The following is a 22,155-nucleotide window of genomic DNA, read 5'->3' on the forward strand; positions in this document are numbered from 1 at the left end:
AAAAAAATGTCCTCAAGTTTCAAACAAAAATTTTCAATAATGTGTAGTAAAAGCATCACTGATTTTATGGAGTCATAGGAGCATTTACCGAATCTGAGAAGTATAGGTAAAAGAAAATGTTTAAGAAAGCAGCCTGTCATCTGGATAGATTCTTCAGTAAGGAAGAAATGACACAATAGTGTGACTTTTAAGAACATATTAAATTGTTTGATACAGTTTTTAGCAGTGATTAGTACCTGATTGTTGGAAAAAACTGTGAAAGAGACCACTGAGAACAATTAGACTGAGTTCAATCTAGGTCGAATTCTCCAGGAAGTAGACTTTGAGATGGAGTTTGGCATGCAGCTAAACTAAGAGTGCTCTCAGAAGCGATGACTGTGGAAAGGAGGCAAAATAGGGCAGAAGGAGAAGTCAGGCTGCGATGAATTCTCAACACAGACCTCTGTGGACTCCCCAGGGAACTGCAATACTGGGATAGTCCTTCAAAATCCTCCCAAGTTGGTGACTAGGACAGCCTTTATAGCCCTCTGGTAAGCAGACATCAGAAGCAGGTTGCTCTTGGAAGGGGGTGTGACCTTGGGACAGGCAGGTTTCCTCAGCTGACACAGTTCCCAAAGAGGGCTGACATGTGAAGACTGTCTGCAAGCAACACTTCAAATAGCTAGGGGAATACATTTTTCAGATATGAAAGGTATATTAAAGTGTTAACTGCAGACGGGATTAGAGTTTTGCTTGGAGTGTGTGGTAAAACGACAAGAGGAATGGATGTAGTTATTGGTAAGAGAGTTATTAAATGATGAATCATTATGTCTAAGCTGAATATGTAAAAAGTGAAGATAGAAAGGAGTTGATAGATTGAATAAAATCAGATAGATAAAAGGATTAGTTTATAGCAATGGGGTTGAACAATAGGTTTAGTTTGAGTGAAGGAAATGAGAGAGTGAAAACGATGGGCTATCTGTCTATGGAATGGGTTCTTTGAGATTACAATACCCAAATGAAGCACTGCTGTTCAAATGAGGTGCCTAGTTTAGCCTCAGATACAAGAATATGAAAGGAGTTAAATCACAGATCACATGAGAATGGGATTTCCTGGCAGTCCAGGGGTTAAGGCTGCTTTCCAGTGCGTGAGTATGAGTTCAGTCTCTGGTAGGGGAGCTAAGATCACATATGCCTCGTGATCAAAGCCAAAGCAAAACATAAAATAGAAGTAATATTGAAATGGATTAATACTTTAAAATGGTCCACATCAAAAAAAAAAAAAAAAAGAAATCACATGAGTAGAAATAAGAACACTATTAGGCTTAGATGATTGCTTAAGCATCTACAAGAAATCTGAAGTCCCCAAAGTAATGGCAGCTTTGGGGTGGAAAGCAAGAAATGGGAAACGTGTGCTTTGGCTTTGAGGCATAAAAGAGAGTAAACTGAATTTCAATAAATGATAGATATGAGTCAGTGCAGACTATAGCAGAGTCGTTTTTACATTTTACATTTAGCAGAGTCATTCACATTTAGCAGAGTCATTCACATTTCACGTGAATGTGAAAGAATCCTGGAATTTGGCCCTGTGATAATGAATGAAATAATCTCATTTTCACCTCCAGCTACCATCATGCCTTCATCTGGGGTTTTAGCAAGTTCATTTTTTTTATGATTTAATTTTGACCTAGATTTTTTTTTTTAACTTTACAATATTGTATTGGTTTTGCCATATATCAACATGAATCCCCACCACATGGGGAACATGTGTTCCCCATCCTGAACCCTCCTCCCTCCTCCCTCCCCATACCATCCCTCTGGGTCGTCCCAGTGCACCATCCCCATGCATCCAGTATCGTGCATCGAGCCTGGACTGGCGACTCGTTTCATACATGATATTGTACATGCTTCAATGCCATTCTCCCAAATCTTTCCACCCTCTCCCTCTCCCACAGAGACCATAAGACTGTTCTATACATCAGTGTCTCTTTTGCTGTCTCATACACAGGGTTATTGTTACCATCTTTCTAAATTCCATATATATGCGTTAGTATACTGTATTGGTGTTTTTCTTTCTGGCTTACTTCACTCTGTATAATAGGCTCCAGTTTCATCCACCTCATTAGAACTGATTCAAATGTATTCTTTTTAATGGCTGAGTAATACTCCATTGTGTATATGTACCACTGCTTTCTTATCCATTCATCTGCTGATGGACATCTAGGTTGCTTCCATGTCCTGGCTATTATAAACAGTGCTGCGATGAACATTGGGGTACACGTGTCTCGTTCAGTTCTGGTTTCCTCAGTGTGTATGCCCAGCAGTGGGATTGCTGGTTCATAAGGCAGTTCTATTTCCAGTTTTTTAAGGAATCTCCACACTGTTCTCCATAGTGGCTGTACTAGTTTGCATTCCTACCAACAATGTAAGAGGGTTCCCTTTTCTCCACACCCTCTCCAGCATTTATTGCTTGTAGACTTTTGGATCGCAGCCATTCTGACTGGCATGAAATGGTACCTCATAGTGGTTTTGATTTGCATTTCTCTGATAATGAGTGATGTTGAGCATCTTTTCATGTGTTTGTTAGCCATCTGTATGTCTTCTTTGGAGAAATGTCTGTTTAGTTTTTTGGCCCATTTTTGATTGGGTCATTTATTTTTCTGGAATTGAGCTGTAGGAGTTGCTTGTATATTTTTGAGATTAGTTGTTTGTCAGTTGCTTCATTTGCTATATTTTCTCCTATTCTTAAGGCTGTCTTTTCACCTTGCTTATAGTTTCCTTTGTTGTGCAGAAGCTTTTAAGTTTAACTAGGTCCCATTTATTTATTTTTGCTTTTATTTCCAATGTTCTGGGAGGTGGGTCATAGAGGATCCTGCTGTGATGTATGTCAGAGAGTGTTTTGCCTATGTTCTCCTCTAGGAGTTTTATAGTTTCTGGTCTTACGTTTAGGTCTTTAATCCATTTTGAGTTTATTTTTGTGTATGGTGTTAGAAAGTGTTCTAGTTTCATTATTTTACAAGTGGTTGATCAGTTTTCCCAGCACCACTTGTTAAAGAGATTGTCTTTAATCCATTGTATATTCTTGTCTCCTTTGTCAAAGATAAGGTGTCCATAGGTGTGTGGATTTATCTCTGGGCTTTCTATTTTGTTCCATTGATTGATATTTCTGTCTTTGTGCCAGTACCATACTGTCTTGAAGACTGTGGCTTTGTAGTAGAGCCTGAAGTCAGGCAGGGAAAGTTCATTTTTAACTTCTCTTAATGAGGATTCAGTGCCTGCTTAGGAGGGGTTCCAGGCTGACAGGACATTGCTAGGGTGTGGCGTGGTCAGCTTGGTGTGAACACCAGTTTTAAGTGAGCAGAAGGATACAGGAGGTGAATACAAGCCACCACTGAGAGTAAAATCAGAAAAAATAAAGCATTTGTCATCAAGACCAAAAGGAAAGATTAAAACCCAAAATGGTGCTCAAAGCCAATAGAGCCTGGAAAATAAAAATCTATGTGAGAATTGAAGCACAAATATATTCACAAAACTAAAGAATCCATGAATTGCCCAACATGAAAGAAAATATTTTATTTCTTTAATTTTTTTTACTCTCTTCATTTGCTTACAACCAGTCCATAAAAGTCAGCCTTGGGAGGGGACTCATCTCCTCTGGCCTCCCTCTGCCTCTTATTTCGCTTACCGTGCATCACCCCAGGGATCTATTTCATCCTGGTGGTAAAAGTCAAGGAATTGTCATTCTTGGTACCATCCTGCCCCAACTCCTCCTAAATTCTTGAGGTCTTCAGAGTAGAGAATCTGTAGGACAAATAACACTTCCTTCTACTAATGTCCTCACAAATTACAGCATAATTCTGATTATATAATTATTATAATTATGCTAAAGATGCTCTCCCTGCCATGTTTGAGGAATGGGAACAAGAATGAGGGGGTGAGGAGACAGAGAATATTGTCCTACCACAGTCTATTCATGGGGCTACTTTTCATGGTTGAATTGAGACTATGGACTCTTTGATGTCCTTGAAACCTTGGAGCTGTTGGGTTCTTAGAAGAGCTTCTCTGATGTAGATAAGACCAAAGATCTTTAAAACACCAAATGTCAGCTTGAAGTTGCTGGTCAATCAACATCAGCATGCATTTAGCACACAAATGTGGCCTCTTCTATGATGAGAATTTTAAAGTGACTGTAGCTTTGTAGTCTGTTCCTTTTATAGATGGAAGTGGTGTTTGACCATAGCTTCAAAGAAAACAATTTTAGAAATGCAATGTTGCTGATTTTTTTAATAGAAAAATTCAATCTTTCACAAAGTCAGTTTTGTTTTCTCATCTTTTCATATGCCTTGCCATCTTTCATCTTAATACCTTACTTTGCCAACATCATCTCCATTCATTTTTCCACACACATCCTGTGTTGCATCCAGGCTAGCTTTTTATAGTTCCCCAAAGTCATAATGCTCTTTCATACTTCTGCCCCATTGCATATTGTGTTTTTTGTTTGTTTAAAATGCTTCTCCCTCCTTAAATGCTTGATGGCACTCTTTCTTTAAGGCTATGATGAAATATTTCTTGTTGTCTTCCTCTCCTTACCCATAAATTTACTTCCCACCCTGGTCCCCTTATTCAGTTAGTGTCTCACTCTTCTGTGCTCCCACACTAGCATGGATTACAAAGATTTTTAATTCTGCATTTTTCCTTCTGTATTTTCCATTAAATGGGCAGCAACTTCAAAATGAGTTTGAGAATCTGTTTACTATTGTAGCCCAAACATTTAACATGTTGACCTTGTTATCGGTGTTAGCCAAGCACCTAACATATTAGAAATCTATTGCAATATAGCAATTTACCCCAAAACATGTGGCTGAAAACAACAAATATTTATTACCTCACAGTTTTTGTGGGCTTCCTTGGTGGCTCAGTGGTAAAGAATCCACCTGCAATGCAGGAGACACAGGAGATGCCAGTTTGCTCCCTGGGTTAGGAAGAGCCCCTGGAGGAGGAAATGACAACCCACTCCAGTATTCTTGCCTGAAAAATCCCATGGACAGAGGAGCCTGGCAGGCTGCAGTCTGTGGGGTTTCAAAGAGTCAGACACGACTGAGCAAGCACACATGTACAGTTTTTGTGGACCAGGAATCCAGGAGGGTCTTAGCTGGGTGGCTCTGGAGCAGAGTCTCTCTGAGGTCACAGTCAAGCTGTTAGCCAGAACTAGTCATTTCAAGGCTTGACTGGGTGTGAAGGATCCACTTTCAAGTTGACTCATGCAGTTATTGACAAGCTTCAGTTCCCAGTAGGCTGTTAAACTGAGGGCTTTAGTCCCTCACAGTGCCTTGTGGGCCTCCCCAAAGGCTGTTCACAGTACAGTTATTTGCTTTCCTCAGTGCAGAAGAGTTGAGAGACTGTGAGAGGGCCCACGTAAGACAGAAGCCATTCTCTTTCTAACCTAATCCTGAAGCCGTTCTTCTAACCTAATCCTGAAGCAACATCTCATTACGGTTGACCCTTGAACAACATGGGTTTGAACTGCCTGGGTCCATTTATACTCAGGTTCTTTTCAATAAATAAGTACTACATGACTACACCATGGGGGGTTGGTTGAATCTATAGAGGCGGAACCTCAGATACAGAGGAACTGCTGACCATGAGGGCCAATTGGAAAGTTATACTAGGATTTTACCCTACACTACACTACAGTACACTAACAGATGTCAGCATCCCTAACCTCAGCACTGTTCAAGGGTCAGTTGTTCTATATTTATTTGTTAGAAGCTGGTCAACAAGTTCAGTTTATAGTCTAGGGGTGAGAATGTAACAAAAACATGAATACCATAAGGCAGGGTTCAGACAGGATGATCTTAAAATCTGCCTACCATGGGGTTGCAGAGTTGGACATAACTTAGTGACTAAACAACAACAACCACCACCACCACATATTTTATCTGGTAAAATGCTTGATCAATACTATTGAATATATAAATGGTTGTTAATAGTAATGAATGTTCAAGTGTTTCAGTTTTCAGTATATTAGAAAATATTTCTAATTCTTCAGTTCAGTTCAGTCACTCAGTTGTGTCCAACTCTTTGTGACCCCATGGACTGCAGCACGCCAGGCTTCCCTGTCCATCACCAACCCCTGGAGCTTGCTCAAACTCGTTTCCATCGAGTCAGTGATAATATCTAACCATTTCATCCTCTGTAGACCCTTTTGCTCCTGCCTTCAATCTTTCCCAGCATCAGGGTCTTTTCAAATGAGTCAGCTCTTCTCATCAGGTGGCCAAAGTATTAGAGTTTCAGCTTCAGCAACAGTCCTTTCAATAAACACTCAGGACTGATTTCATTTAGGATGGTCTGGTTGGATCTCCTTGCAGTCCAAGGGACTCTCAAGAGTCCTCTCAACTCTTCAAAAGCATACAGTTCAAAAGCATCAATTCTTCGGTGCTCAGTTTCCTTTATACTCCTACTCTCACATCCTACTACTAGACTACTAGAAAAACCATAGCTTTGGCTAGATGGACCTTTGTTGGCAAAGTAATGTCTCTGCTTTTTAATATGCTATCTAGGTTGGTCATAACTTTTCTTCCAAGGAGTAAGCGTCTTTTAATTTCATGGCTGCAGTCACCATCTGCAATGATTTTGGAGCCCCCAAAAATAAAAAGTCTGACACTGTTTCCACTGTTTCCCCACCTATTTGCCATGAAATGATGGGACCAGATGCCATGATCTTAGTTTTCTGAGTGTTGAGTTTTAAGCCAACTTTTTCCCTCTCCTCTTTCACTTTCATCAAGAGGCTCTTTAGTTCTTCTTTGCCTTCTGCCATAAAGGTGGTGTCATCTGCATATCTGAGGTTATTGATATTTCTCCCAGCAATCTTGATCCCAGTTTGTGCTTCATCCAGTCCAGCATTTCTCATGATGTACTCTGCATATAAGTTAAATAAGCAAGGTGAAAATATACTACAGCCTTGACATACTCCTTTCCCGATTTGGAACCTGTCTGCTGTTCCATGTCCAGTTTTAACTGGTGCTTCTTGACCTGCATACAGATTTCTCAGGAGGCAGGTCAGGTGGTCTGGTATTCCCATCTCTTAAAGAATTTTCTACAGTTTATTGTGATCCACACAGTCAAAACTTTGGCATAGTCAATAAAGCAGAAACAGATGTTTTTCTGGATGATCTTGCTTTTTCAATGATCCAACGGATGTTGGCAATTAGATCTCTGGTTCCTCTACCTTTTCTAAATCCAGCTTTAACTTCTGGAAGTTCACAGTTCACATGCTGTTGAAGCCTGGCTTGGAGAATTTTGAGCATTACTTTGCTAGCCTTTGAGATGAGTGCAATTGTGCAGTGTTTGAATGTTCTTTGGCATTGCCTTTCTTTGGGATTGGAATGAAAACTGACCTTTTCCAGTCCTATGGCCACTGCTGAGGTTTCCAAATTTGCTGACATATTGAGTGCAGTACTTTCAAAGCATCATCTTTTAGGATTTGAAATAACTCAACTGGAATTCTATCACCTCCACTAGCTTTGTTCATAGTGATGCTTCCTAAGGCCCACTTGACTTTGCATTCCAGATTGTCTGGCTCTAGGCAAGTGATCACACCATCGTGGTTATCTGTGTCATGAAGATCTTTTTTGTATAGTTCTTCTGTGTGTTCTTGCCACCTCTTCTTAATATCTTCTGCTTCTGTTAGGTCCATTCCATTTCTGTCCTTAATTGTGCTCATCTTTGCATGAAATGTTTCCCTAGTATCTCTGATTTTCTTGAAGAGATCTCTAGTCTTTACTATTCTATTGTTTTCCTCTATTTCTTTGCATTGATCACTGAGGAAGGCTTTCTTATCTCTCCTTGCTATTCTTTGGATCTCTGCATTCTAATTCTTAAGAAACCATTGGTAGGAGAAAGTATAATGTATTAACTATTTGAAATGTTAAATAATTCTTTAAAGTAATTGTTAAATATTAACTTCCTCACATGATGCAGAGTAAGTACTTTCTCACTGAAAATAACAAACAGATGATAACTGGGCTATTTCACTTATGATTTTCATACTCTCTTTCCCAGAAATGATTGTCATGTAGCATTACTGAAAGTCACTTTAGAATTCAAAAGTTCAATTTGTCTTATTAATTTATTTATTCATCCATTCAATAAGCATCTTTTGAACACTTATTGTCCCAAGGCATTGCCCTTGAATTAGATATAATGTTATGTTTTACAAATGTTAAATGAATTTTTCATAATGAAACCTTAGTTTTTAATTGCATAGTGAGAAGAATGTTCATATATAACATGAAAATGGAAAAGTAGGTGTATGATATATAATTCTTCTAGGTGTCTCCATCAGAGGGAGAACATTTCCATGGGAAATATTTATGATAGGACCTACAAACTATGGCCTATTAACTAAATCTGGACCATTCCTGTTTTTGTTAATAAAGTTTTCTTGTAATGCAGCCACACCCATTTGCTTACATAGTGTCTATGACTGCTTTTGTGCTATAATGGCAGAGCTGAATAGCTGCAAAAGAGATGACCTAGCCTTCAGAGCTTAAAATGTTTACAATCTGGACCTTTACAGAAAAGCTTTGCAAATTTCTGACTTAAAGCCAACAATTGAAAATTATATTTCATGAATTGTTACACTAATAATTATTAAATGCTTACTTGATAGTTGCTTAGTTACTTAATTACTTGGTAATTCAAGACTTTCCACAATAATACCTCAAGCCACCTATCTACTTATAGTTATTATTATCTGGCATGTATATGATAGTAATAGCAATAATTACTTTAACACTTACTATGTGCCAGGCAAAAATACACACATACACACACACATATTTTATTTATGCTTACAAAAACACCATGAGAAAGGCACTTTTTCACAGATGATGAAACTGAGGTTGACTGTGGCAGGATTTCAGATTAGATTTGTTTGATTCTAGAGCCCAAATTTGTTGTATGTATCTCCTCCATTTCTTAGCATTACCTCCATGAATATTCTATTCTATTCAAACTAACTCTTTCTAAATGTGCCTCTTTCCCATCTTTTTATCAATACCTTTTACTCCTCCTACTTCCAACTCTGGAAATGTTTTTCACACTCATTTCTAAGTTTTACTACTCCGTCAGAGAACTCCTGACAGAACTCCACCTCTTCCATGAGACCTTCCCTGAATCTCCAGCCAAAGTAATATCAGTCCTATTTGCCAGCCACATAGTAACTAGCCCGGTCTCTGGTATACTTTAGCTGTTCAGTACATACTAGTGAATGACATTAAAATTGTACACTATAACATTACATAATATTCATAGAATACTTTTCTTGTAAAAGCCCCTGTAAACTAAAAAGTTTTTCCCTGTGCTTGTTACTATAGAAGAAACTGACAGTCATAATGCATAATCTAATGCATAGAAAGTAATGTGACTAGAAGGTGTCTCATTTCAATCTGAAGTTGCAAATATATTCAGTAATTTTCTCTAAGCAATTTTTACACACCTCATTTCCTTTTAATCAGAAATGTTTTCTAGCTGCAGGTGTGAAGTGCAGGTTGACCATGTAAGACCATCATGGATATAAGCTGTCATTTTGTAAAGTCCACTGGATGATTGGTGGATTTTTATAAATAATATAGTAAAGGATATTTTAAGAATAAATCACTTTCCTAAGACTCTTATGTATGTTCTAGAATACACTTTTCATTTGGATTTCTCCAAAAGGACCATGGAATTATAAAAACCAGATTACCTTTCTCCATATAATTAAGGGCATTTATGATGGTTTCCCCTGACACACAGGTTTTATTTTATTCATTTTACTTCACTTAGTATTCTTAGAAGATTGCATTGAGCTAAGAGCTGTGGAGAGAATAAGGGAAATGTAAGTCACTGTGAAAATATAACCTAGTCTGGAAGAGATAATGAACAATGCAAGGTAGTATAAAATCAAATTATCAGTGTAATGGTACAGATCATGGATTCAGAAGATGGACACACTTAGAGTCTTTTTAAAATAATTTAGTTCTTGATTATTCACTATCTTGTAGTATGTATTAAATTACTTACAAGAAACATTCAAGAAGCTTTTGCTTTACAGTCTGCATGGACTACCCAACAGTTTTTTCTGGCTTTGAGGCAAAAGCACTTAACAGGGCCAGACCTTGCAGTGAATCATTCCTCAAGGGATCATCTCTTATTTCTGGAATTAAATTCTGTCCCTACCAATTTGTGTTAGTAGCTGAAAGATACTGGTCTCAAATTCTACCCAAGTACTCAGAGTTATTACTCTAGATATTTTATCTACAAAGTACTACTATTTATACCCTTGCTTTTCTCTCTAGATTTTCTTTCCTCCATATTTTAGTTTAATTCTGATGATATTTGGTTTGATAAGGAAAAAGGAAACTCAAATTTGTAACTGCATACTATGTATCTGATTATGTGCTAGTTATTTTTCATTTGAATTCTCTCACACATAGCCTCAGAATATAGTTATTAATCATCCTCATGTTTTAAAGAAAGACTAAAATCCAGAGTAATTAAATAAATTATCTAACATTGAATAGATAGGTTTTCCCCAAACCCCAGCATCTGGTATTAGAATATGAGTTTGTATTCTTTTTTTAATTAATATTTACTAAAAGAGTCATAATTAATGTTTAATTCATTCTAATAAAAAGTAAAAAGTAGCACAGAATTGAAGATGTGACGGACAGACAGAACAAAATACTATGAATGAGAAATAGAGGCATAAAAACAGATTCATGAAGACTTCAAGCATTGGAATTATCAGACAGATTAAAAAGCAAAACAACTTCCAATTTGAATAAATAAGAGTAAGCAAATGCTGGGGTATTGAAAATGCTAAATGATAATGTAGTGTATTTGAAAAAGAACCAGATAGAAATTTTAGAACTGAAAAGCATAATTGAAAGTAAGTAAATGGTTTGATAGCTGAAGAAAGAACCAGTAAGCTGGAAAATGAATATTTATATATGTATAAAGCTATTCAGAATGCAATACAGAGAGAAAACAATGAGGGTACAAAAGAGATAATAAATTATAATAAATAATAAGTCTAACATTATTTCACTGAATTCCAAAAGGAGAGAAGAGAGAAAATGGGATAGAGGCAAGATTTGAAGTGATATAGTAGGGAATGTGTGCTTTTCCAATAGTCTTTCCTATTTCTGCTGCTCAAAACTCCATCTTTTTCAGTTCCTCAGGCCAAAAACCTTAGTCATGCTTGCCTTCTCTATTCCTCTCCTCCCCTGTATCCAACATATCAAGAAATTCTATTAGTCTATCTTCAAAATATATCCAGAATCCAACCTTATCACCAACTCAAATGCTAATACCCTGATTTATCCTGAGTCACTGTTGTTAACTCATCTCCCTGCTTCCAGGTATTATACATATAGTACACACAAGTGTACTCTAAGATGTGTTTATGGTTGATATTTTCTGTTTTTATTATTTCTGTCTTACTGTTTCCACATTCTACTTTGTTTTTGTGGAGTTGGTTGACTCTATTTAGAAGTAGAGATTGCCCGTAACTTGACTATGACAATAGTCCTCAGGCTGTGCCTCCTCTGTTCATATGTGCGTACCTCGGGCATGCTAGCCAGCAGAAAGGCAATGTGCCATCAATCTAGAATTTCTTGTCATCCATTTACTGGAAATTTAACTTTGTGATTGTCTTTTCTGTAAAATGGGAGTGGTAGTAATAGAAGCTATTTCAAAGAATTATTTGGAGGATTCAACGAGATTCAGTAAGTAAAAGAATTTAACATGCTCCCTGCACATAATAAATGCTCAATAACCATTAGCAATTATTGTCATTACTAGGCTGGTCTCTGCTTAAATATCTTCAGTACTTCCCATTGCCTACAGAATTAAGCACAAACAAAATACTAAAACCTACTTTTAGTTACCTAAACTTAGCTCCAACATCTTCCTAACATAAAATATTAGCTTTATATATACTCTTTCACTCTCCAAGCCCTTCTGTTTTATGTTCTAGTCCTACCTTTCTTACCTGAAAACCGCAGCTTTTCACAACCATCTTCCTTCCCAGCCACAGTTGGATTTCTTCTCCCCCTGCTTTTTCATCATGCTTCATTTACCTGTTATCAACTCTCAAGTTATATTGCATTATAAATTGCTTGCATGTCTCATGGCACATTTGATTGTATACCTCGCAAGGGCAGAGATTTAAAAAAAAATTTACTAGACTTTATTTTTTACAGCAGTTTTAAGTTTACAGAAAAATCAAGTGGAAAGTATAGAGATTCCTTTTGTACTCCCTGCTGCCACGCAGGTGCAGCCTCCCACACTGTCAGTATCCCCCTCCAGAGTGGTACATTCAGTTTCAGTCAGTGAACCTTGGCACTGACACATCATTATCACACAAAGTCCATAGTTCACGTGAGGGTTCCCTCTTGGTGCTGTACATTCTGTGGGTTTGGACAAATTTACAGAGACATATACCCACAGCTACAGTATTGTGTGGAATAGTTTCACTGCCCTGAGAGTCTATGTTCCACCTATTCATCCTAATCCCTGACCAGAGATTCTTTTCAATTTATCCATAAAACATAATGGCAAATACATAATTGCTCCCAAATAAATGTTTTAGATGTATGAGTGAATGAATGAAAGAAGGAGGGGACAAATTAGAGAGAATGAATGCATCTTGTCATTCTTGCTAACTGATGTTTTGTCTCCATTTCAGTGTTCACTCATACTACCTTAGCCTATTCAGAAGACTTCCCCCACAGACTACTGTCTTTCAGAACGTGGCTTATTCTTGAGATGCTCATTCAAACCCCACCTTATGTATTATATTAAATCAAGAGTGAGCTCTGGACACATCTAAGACGTTTTATGAATTATCTATTTAATTTGGTGTGTCACTCTTGCATTTTTTATTTCATGAGCCTATGTCTGGATTCCCCAGTGAAAATAAATTATATTTTAAAGTAATGGGTAGAGTTTCATCCTCTTGCTTTCTGTGAGCAAGAAGTGCCTTAACAAATTATTGCTTTTCACCTGGGATTGTTGACAATGGCCATGGAACAGAGAAACTTGCTGGTCTCTAAAGAATTCAGTCTTAGTCACTTTTGGACCAATTCAGATGTCAAGTACAGAAAATTATTGGGGACTAATTAAAAATATAACAAGGAAGTAAATGTTTTGAAGATTTGAGCTTGCAACAGTTTCCATAAAAAACTCTAGAGGATTTGCCAAACTGTCGTTAAAATAATATAACTTCTATGTGCTAGCAGGAGTTATTTACAGAACCTTCTCCATCCTTTCCCCAGTATTTTAAGCATTCTAAAACTGCATCTTTGATGTTATTTTGTTTTGATATAAATTTAAGAGGAAAATGCTATACATATTGCTGATTTTCAAGTCATCAGTTTCTTATTTCTGCTCCCACAATACTGAACATAAGGGAAGATTACTTTGGATTTTTGAAATTTCATTCACTTAGCTTTGACCATCTAGGAAGATACATGTATCTGAGAGTGATAATTTTGTTTTTATCTACATTATAAAACTATTTTGCACAAATGTCAGTTTTTTATCCAGGTTAATTTACTGGGATGCAATTTTTTTTTTTTTTTTTTTTTTTTTTACAATTTGAGGGATTTCTGGGAAAAGTGCTTTGGGAAGGCATGAATATTATAGAGAAAACTTAGGCCAGTCATATAAAAAGAGCATTCTTTTAAGTTAAGGTGATGTTTTAGTCGTCTGTATAATGGCAATCTAAGCATTTATACTGGATGATCTATCATTATAAATTAAGTAATAATACTCTTCCTCCTTGGAACAATACTACAGGGGAATATTTACCATTCTAAAAGAAAATAAAACATTCAATAAACAAATTATCTTTTTTTTTAAATTTTATTTTATTTTTAAATTTTACATAATTATATTAGTTTTGCCAAATATCAAAATGAATCCACCACAGGTATACATGTGTTCCCCATCCTGAACCCTCCTCCCTCCTCCCTCCCCATACCATCCCTCTGGGTCGTCCCAGTGCACCAGCCCCAAGCATCCAGTATCGTGCATCGAACCTGGACTGGCAACTCGTTTCCTACATGATATTTTACATGTTTCAATGCCATTCTCCCAAATCTTCCCACCCTCTCCCTCTCCCACAGAGTCCATAAGACTGTTCTATACATCAGTGTCTCTTTTGCTGTCTCGTACACAGGGTTATTGTTACCATCTTTCTAAATTCCATATATATGCGTCAAATTATCTTTAAAATAAACTGCTGAGTGTACTCCACATTATGATCTTGTAATTAATACCAGTTTTAAGTTTAAATATCAATTCATTTTCATTAAAGTAATTTTAAGTCTTAGAAGGTAAACTGAGTGATTAGGTTCATGGTTGTTCTATTTTTATTCCCAGATAATGCCTCTGAGGTAGCAATTACTGCTCCAGGAACTAGTAACCATAGAAACAGCTCTACAGGCCCAACACCTGACTGCTCACCTCCATCCCCTGATACTGCCCTCAAAAATATTGTAAAAGTCATTCGACCCCAGGTAAGTGCTCATCATGACATCATGTGCAGTTTAATATATTTTGTTTTTGAATCAGTGCATGCACACCATCTATATTGCAATACCAGGACTATTTTATAAGTAAATGGACTTCCAGGTTAAAAGAATGGACTTGGAAGAGAATGTTTCCTTCCCTTCGAGATGATGATACACATTGAAATCTGTTAGCTTTTGGAAAATTGAATTTGTATATTACATGAAAAAACAAGCTTAGAAAAATGGCTATTTCACATCATTTTTCTCAACATTTTAATAATTATGCTCAAACTATTGAGCTGTTACATGTTTTCTGGTGTTTCCTTTTTCTTTTGTCTTCATTTCTTTGGACATGCCACATTGTTTGTGATAAGTCCTTTATCCTCCAACCCCACTTGTCTATATATACATGTTTTTTCCAAATCTTTATCTTTTATGGCTTCAAACTAATTTTGTCTGTATCTGATATTGCAGCTCTCATTGCTCCTTATTTTTCTCCAGTGCTCAATTTCCTCTAGCTAGTCTCTTTACCTTTTGTTCTTTTTTTTCTATTTCTGTCACTTTTCTGTATGGGTTTCTTTCTCTTACCCCTTTTCTTTCAGTTGGATTTCCCAGTAGGCGGTTTGCAGGCAAGCTTTAGAAATATCATTGGGACAAGCTGTTCTGTGATATTTCATTGAAAATAGCACTTATAAAGCTGTTTGCATTATATTTTTGCCAACAGATGGACTCAGAACATGGAATTGGTGGTGTTCTCAACCTAGCTCATTCTGAATGGGCCTCATAAAATTCAAGAGAGAGGAACTTTGGATCCAATCAATGCCATTCACTATCTCCTTAGATATATAGTATGAACAAATAGTTTGGGCCAATTTGCAGAACAAATATGTCTTTTAATATTGTTTTGACCTAAATGAGCAATAATTTGTTTAACATCTTACCTTCTTTAACACAACTTATTTTGGATTTTTTTATTATATGTATCATCCTCATCAGTAAAATGACATTTAAGCTTTGCATATCTGCTACAGCTTGTAGAACACTTTCCTACAAATTATTTTGTTTAACCTTTATCAGTTCCAAGGGAATGTATATTTTAGTGTTATGGATAAGGATATTGGCACTCCAAAGGGGCTAAGTTGTGCAACTGATTTGAAGTTTCTTGTACTTTCCTTGGTGTAATAATTGTCTCCTACAATCCTGTTCAGAGGATAGAAAACTCCTCATTAGGATATATAATTTGCTACCTCTTTATGAGGATAAAACTTATAGGTTCATTTAGGCATAGGTAATATTTCACACAATGTCCTGGTATGTGGAGCAGGAAAATGTCTTCAATAATTCCTCTTCGTTTTAAGGGAAATTTGACCTAGTTCATTTGTTTCAGGAAATCAGCCCCACTAAACTTAGATTTAGTTGCCAAATGTCACATTTATTATCATTGGTTTTCTCACTAGGTTAAGGTGTTTCTGGTGCTGTTGGGCAGCTATTGCATTTCCAACATTTTAAACTATTTATGTAGGAGATTGTCTTATATATATTAATAAAATTTATGGCTAAACAGTTAATTTTATATCAGTGTAAATTCTCTAATGTAAATGCATTTGGTCATTCAGTGAATGAAAAAGATTCTTTTCTGTGTAATCTAATGAACTCTAATGGATCTTACTCCATAAATCCTCCTTTACATATTCTATCTTATTTTAGTAAACTTTGAAGAAATCTAGGAGTAGTGTTAAAGCCAGAAATTCCACTTGACTCCACTCCTTGGTTCTGTCCATTTTTAAATGTATATGAAGGTAACTGACTCTACTTTCCTTTATTAGATGTTATAATGATGATTTAGGGAAGAAAAAATGAAGGGAAAAAATTGTGAAACTAAGGATGATGGTATTTCAGTTAGAACCAAGGCAGCCTGTATGTATGTATGTTGTAGAACAATAACAGCTAAGGCATATAATTAAGAAAGAATATAACCTCACATGGGCCACTCTTTCTTTTACCTCAGAGACATTGGTGCAGTAGTTATTTCTCCTTTTGAGTCCTGATCTCCTGGGGTTCTTCATTTATTATAGAGAGCAGGGAATAGAAAATTCAAGTGAAAGTAATTATGAAGGAGTATTGGAGTAGAACACATGATTTCAAGAAATGGTTTGGAGACTAGAGGGTGTGAACAGCAGACAGCTAGATGGATAAAATAGAGGACTCCCTGGTGTGCTCTGACAAGGCACAGGTGTGTCAGGAATGGACCATTGACAACAGCTACTGTTCCAAAGGAAAGATAATTATTGGTTAGCTTATATAAGAGTCTATATTTTGATCATAGGCTTATTAACCCTCTAGGTGTTTGATAATTCTCCTGGCTTTTCTGTCTGGAAATGCATGAATGTGATTTGATTGACTTATGGGTATTCAGATACTGTTTTCATTTATTAATTAGAAATTAATAACATAATTGGAATGATCATTTCACTCTTAAAATCAGTGATGAGCCTTTAAAATGGAAGTACAAGTACAACTCTTAATCACTAATTTACATTTATTTGCCTGGACATTAGTACATGTGTTTAGTCTTATTGTGAGAAGACTGATACAAAACAGATGAGAGATAAAAACTGAACTGTCCATCGTATTCACTCACTACAAATAGATACTGATCAGATAGAGCAAGTTGGGTTATTTCTCCTTCGCCTCATGCATACCTTTATCTAGTCTACTTTCCTAACTCTATCTATAAATGGCAGATATCCATTATAACCAATGAGTTCTTGCTTTCAATATGAGGTAGAGCTGATTATACATTGCATGTGTTTCTGACTGGTGTATTAATTGTGACAGATTTTGCAGTGCTTTATTGAGTTTGACTATTTGGCATATTTATTAACTCAGTAAGTCACAACCGTTAATTCTGCATACTATATTTGATCTTTTTACCTTTGCTTCTTTGGACTCTTACATGTCCTAAAATTCCTCAGATTGTGAAACTTTCTATTTTTGATTCACAGAGTCTGAAATACTGATGTGCTACTGGCTTCTCTTTGTTTCTTTTCAGTATATTGATCCACAAGCCTGAGGCTCTCTATTTAGATGAATTTGCAAGGCTAAGCTCACTTACTCATACTTGAAAGTAGAACTGTTTCTAAACTTGAAAAGATACTTGAAATACTTGAAAAATATTTACATGTTAAAAAATTTAGGTAGGTCTATTGCAGGAGACCTGGTTTTGATCCCTGGGTTGGGAAAATCCCCTGGAGGAGGGCATTCCTCCAGTATTCTTGCCTAGAGAATCCCCATGGACAGTGGAGCCTGGTGGACAGTCCATGGGGTCGCAAAGAGTTGGACACAACTGAGCGACTAAGCATAGCACAGCATTGACATACCAGTTTTCTTTTTGCTTTTTCTTTGTAATGCCTTTTTTTCTTTTTAATGTTTTGCTGGTGAAGCATCTTTTTACACTTAATAGAAGAATACAGTTTGATGGATTTTGACAACTGTGTATGTAGGTGTAACCACCATCCAAGGCAGGATATAGAACATTGGTGTTACCCTCAGAAAGTTGCCTCATGCCTGTTTCCAACCCGTGGCCCTTATTCCTGCCTGTGTGTGCATGCATGCTTGCTCAGTTGCTCAGTCATGTCTGACTCTTTGCAACCCCATGGACTGTAGCCCATCAGGGTCTTCTGTCCATGGGATTTTCCAGGCAAGAGTAATGCAGTGGGTTGCCATTTCCTACTCCAGGGAATCTTCCCAACCCAGGGATCGAACCCACATCTCTTGCATCTCCTGAACTGGCAGGCAGACTCTTTACCACTGGTGCCACTTCTTTCTGATTTTTATCATCATAATTTAGAATTGCCTATTCTTGGAGTTTATGTAAATAGAATCCTACTGTGTGTGTATGTTTTATGTATGCCCAGGTCTGGATTCTTTCACTCAATGTAATTCACTCATGTTATGCCTTTTTTTTTTTTTTTCTTTTTTGCTGAGGAGTTGGATTAACATAGTTGTTTCATGTTATTTGGTGTTATGAATGAATGTGCACTATATGTTCATATAGATACCAAAAAGTAGAATTGTCAGGTTGTAGGGTAGATGAATAGCTAATATTATAAGAAACTTGCCAAGAGTTTTCTGAAGTAGTAGTTCCATAATTTAATCCCACATAGAAATATCTGAGATTTTTTATTTCTCCACAGTCTCACCAACATTTACACTTTCAATTTTTTTCATTTTAACCATCCTTATGGGTATGAAAGCATTTCTCATTATGGCTTTGAGCACTTTTTCCTGTGGCTATTGCTCATTATTATATCTTTTGAGAAGTGCCTGTTCACGTCTTTTTTATGGGATTGTTCAATTTCCTAATTGTCAATTTGTAGTAATTTTTTATTGCTACATTCATATGACATTTATTACTACTACAGTATTTTTATTACTACATTTATTACTAAATTCTCCCCTAATTCCAAAAGATTTTAGTTATTTGTCTGGTTTATGCACTGCAAATATTTTTCCCAGTCTGTGATTTGCCTTCATTTTTAAAAAGCTTTTTCTTTATTTATGGTTGTGCTGGGTCTTAGCTGCTGCAAGTGGGCTTCTCCAGCTGTGCTGAGTAGGGGTCACTGTCCAGTAGCGGCGCATGGGCTTCTCACTGTGGTGGCTTCTCTTGTTGCAGAGCATGGACTCTGGAGTGCTGCTTCAGTAGCTGTGGCGCACGGGCTGTTTCCCCATGGCATGAGGGATCTTCCCCGGCTGGGGATCAAACCCGTGTCTCCTGTATTACAAAGCAGGTCCTTAACTACTGGACCACCAGGGGAAAACCGACCTTAATATTTTTTAATGGTACCTTTTGATGAATAGAATATTTTAATTTTAGTGAGATCTGATTTTTAAATTATTTTTCATGGTTAGTGCATTTTGTGTCTTTTCCCAGGTTATAAGTATATGCACCCATTTTTTTTCCCCCATAAGCTTTCTGGTTCTGGCTTTTGCATTTAGTTCTGCAAACTATCACAAATCATTTTTGTATGGTGTGAGGTGGGAGTCAAGTTTCATTTTTTTTCCTATATGGCAAAAGACTTCCCTTTCTCACTGAGTTGACTTAATGCTTTAGTACTGTTTACTATTTTAACTTTCCAATTTTGTTTACTGTTGATATATAGAAATACAATTGAGTTTTATATCATCCTTGTAACTTCCACCTGGATTATTTCATTTAAAACTCACAGTAGTTCCTTTAAAAAATAATTTCCTTAGGATTTTTTCCTTCCCTGTCATCTGAAAATAATAATGGTCTTACTTTATCCTTTCTGATTTTTATGTCTTTTATTTCTTTTTCTTATCTTTATGGTGCATGGAAGTAGTAAAGCCAGAAATCCTTTCCTTATTTGCTATTTTGAGGGAACACACTCAGGATTTCAACATTAACTATAAGCTTTAAGTTTCTTATATGTACCCTTCTGCTGCTAGTTTACAGAGAGCTTTTTTTTTTTCTTTTCTCTTTTTTATTTTTTAAATTGAATGATAATTGCTTTGCAGAATTTTGTGGTTTCTCTCATACATCAACAAGAATCAGCCATAGGTACACCTGCTGAAAGTTTTTTTAACATTAAAGTGTTTTTTCCCATTTTATTGTTTTTTAATATATATTTGGGTGATCATATTACTTTTTTTATTTTTGTTCTATTAAAGTGATAAATGCATTCCTTTAATTTTGAATGTTAATCCAACTTTGAACTTGGTTATGATGTTTTATCCTTTTTGTATAGCACCTGATGCAAGAGACACTTTGGATAAAACATGTATGGAAACGTGGATTAGACCTAAGGGAGTCAAAGATGACTGGTTGACTGGAATTTTTGAATGATAGTAATAGATATAGGAAAAACTTAAGCAGAAGTTCATTTTGATGAGGGGGAGGGTGATATGACAAATTTGGTTTTGTAAACTCATTGAGAGTAAGGCATGGTATACAAACTGAAATATTAGTATAGAATTGTGGTGAGAGAGGTTAGGAGCTTAAGGTAAAGATTTTACAGTCATTTATAGAATTTGATGGTAAAGAAAAATAGTACCAAAGGTGGTATGCTCGCAAATGCTTACACTTAGGAATATAGTTAATATTTGTGAAGCACCTAATATAATTTAATTTTCATAATTTTGGAGGGAATGGATATTATTATTGTAATTTTATAGATGAAGAAATTGAAAACAAAGATGTTTAAGTAATGTCTTAACATTTACTTGAGAAACAGGGCCTTAGTAAAAGAAAGACAGAAGCATTGAGAAATGATAAAGGAGGAAGAGCCAGACATCCTGGAATGTGAAGGCAAATGGGCCTTAGGAGCATCACTATGAACAAAGCTAGTGGAGGGATGGAATTCCAGTTGAGCTATTTCAAATCTTAAAAGTTGATGCTATGTAAGTGCTGCTCTCAATATGTCAGCAAATTTGGAAAACTCAGCAGTGGCCACAGGACTGTAAATGGTCAGTTTTCATTCCAGTTACAAAGAAAGGCAATGTCAACGAATGTTCAAACTACTGCACAATTGCACTCATCTCACACACTAGCAAAGTAATGCTCAAAATTCTCCAAGCCAGGCTTCAGCATACGTGAACTGTGAACTTCCAGATGTTCAAGTTGGATTTAGAAAAGGCAGAGGAACCCGAGATCAACTTGGCAACATCTGCTGGATCATCAAAAAAGCAAGAGAGTTCCAGAAAAACATCTACTTCTACTTTATTGACTATGCCAAAGTCTTTGACTGTGTGGATCACAATAAACTGTGGAAAATTCTGAAAGAGGTGGAAATACCAGACCACCTGGTATTTCCTGACCTGCCTCCTGAGAAATCTGTATGCAGGTCAAGAAACAACAGTTAGAACTGGACATGGAACAACAGGCTGGTTCCAAGTAGGGAAAGGAGTACATCAAGGCTGTATATTGTCATGCTGCTTATTTAACTTATATGCAGAGTATATCATGCAAAATTCTGGGCTGGAAGTAGCACAACCTGGAATCAAGGTGGCCGGGAGAAATATCAATAACCTTAGATATGCAGATGACACCACCTTTATGGCAGAAAGCAAAGAGGAACTAAAGAGCCTCTTGATGGAGGTGAAAGAGGAGAGTGAAAAGTTGGCTTAAAACTCAACATTCAGAAAACTAACATCATGGCATCTGGTCCCATCATTTCATGGCAAATAGATGAGGAAACAATGGAAACAGTGGGAACCCTCTTACACTGTTGGTGGGAATGCAAACTAGTACAGCCACTATGGAGAACAGTGTGGAGATTCCTTAAAAAAACTGGAAATAGAACTGCTTTATGATCCAGCAATCCCACTGCTGGGCATACACACTGAGGAAACCAGAACTGAACGAGACACGTGTACCCCAATGTTCATCGCAGCACTGTTTATAATAGCCAGGACATGGAAGCAACCTAGATGTCCATCAGCAGATGAATGGATAAGAAAGCAGTGGTACATATACACAATGGAGTATTACTCAGCCATTAAAAAGAATACATTTGAATCAGTTCTAATGAGGTGGATGAAACTGGAGCCTATTATACAGAGTGAAGTAAGCCAGAAAGAAAAACACCAATACAGT

The 22,155-nt window shown here is 36.6% G+C and overlaps 1 protein-coding gene across 4 annotated transcripts in view; it reads left to right on the forward strand.

Moving 5' to 3' along the window:
- Positions 1-22,155, forward strand: part of ANKS1B (ankyrin repeat and sterile alpha motif domain containing 1B) — a 1,160,059-nt gene that overhangs the window by 426,804 nt on the left and 711,100 nt on the right. For all 4 annotated transcript variants that reach the window (XM_025285022.3, XM_025285025.3, XM_025285027.3 and 1 more), the window contains exon 11: positions 14,410-14,546. In XM_025285022.3, the coding sequence (XP_025140807.3) occupies positions 14,410-14,546 (137 nt within the window). The remainder of the gene's footprint in view (positions 1-14,409; positions 14,547-22,155) is intronic.

This window comes from Bubalus bubalis, chromosome 4 (genome assembly GCF_019923935.1).
Source record: "Bubalus bubalis isolate 160015118507 breed Murrah chromosome 4, NDDB_SH_1, whole genome shotgun sequence".
NCBI classification, from domain to species: Eukaryota; Metazoa; Chordata; class Mammalia; order Artiodactyla; family Bovidae; genus Bubalus; species Bubalus bubalis.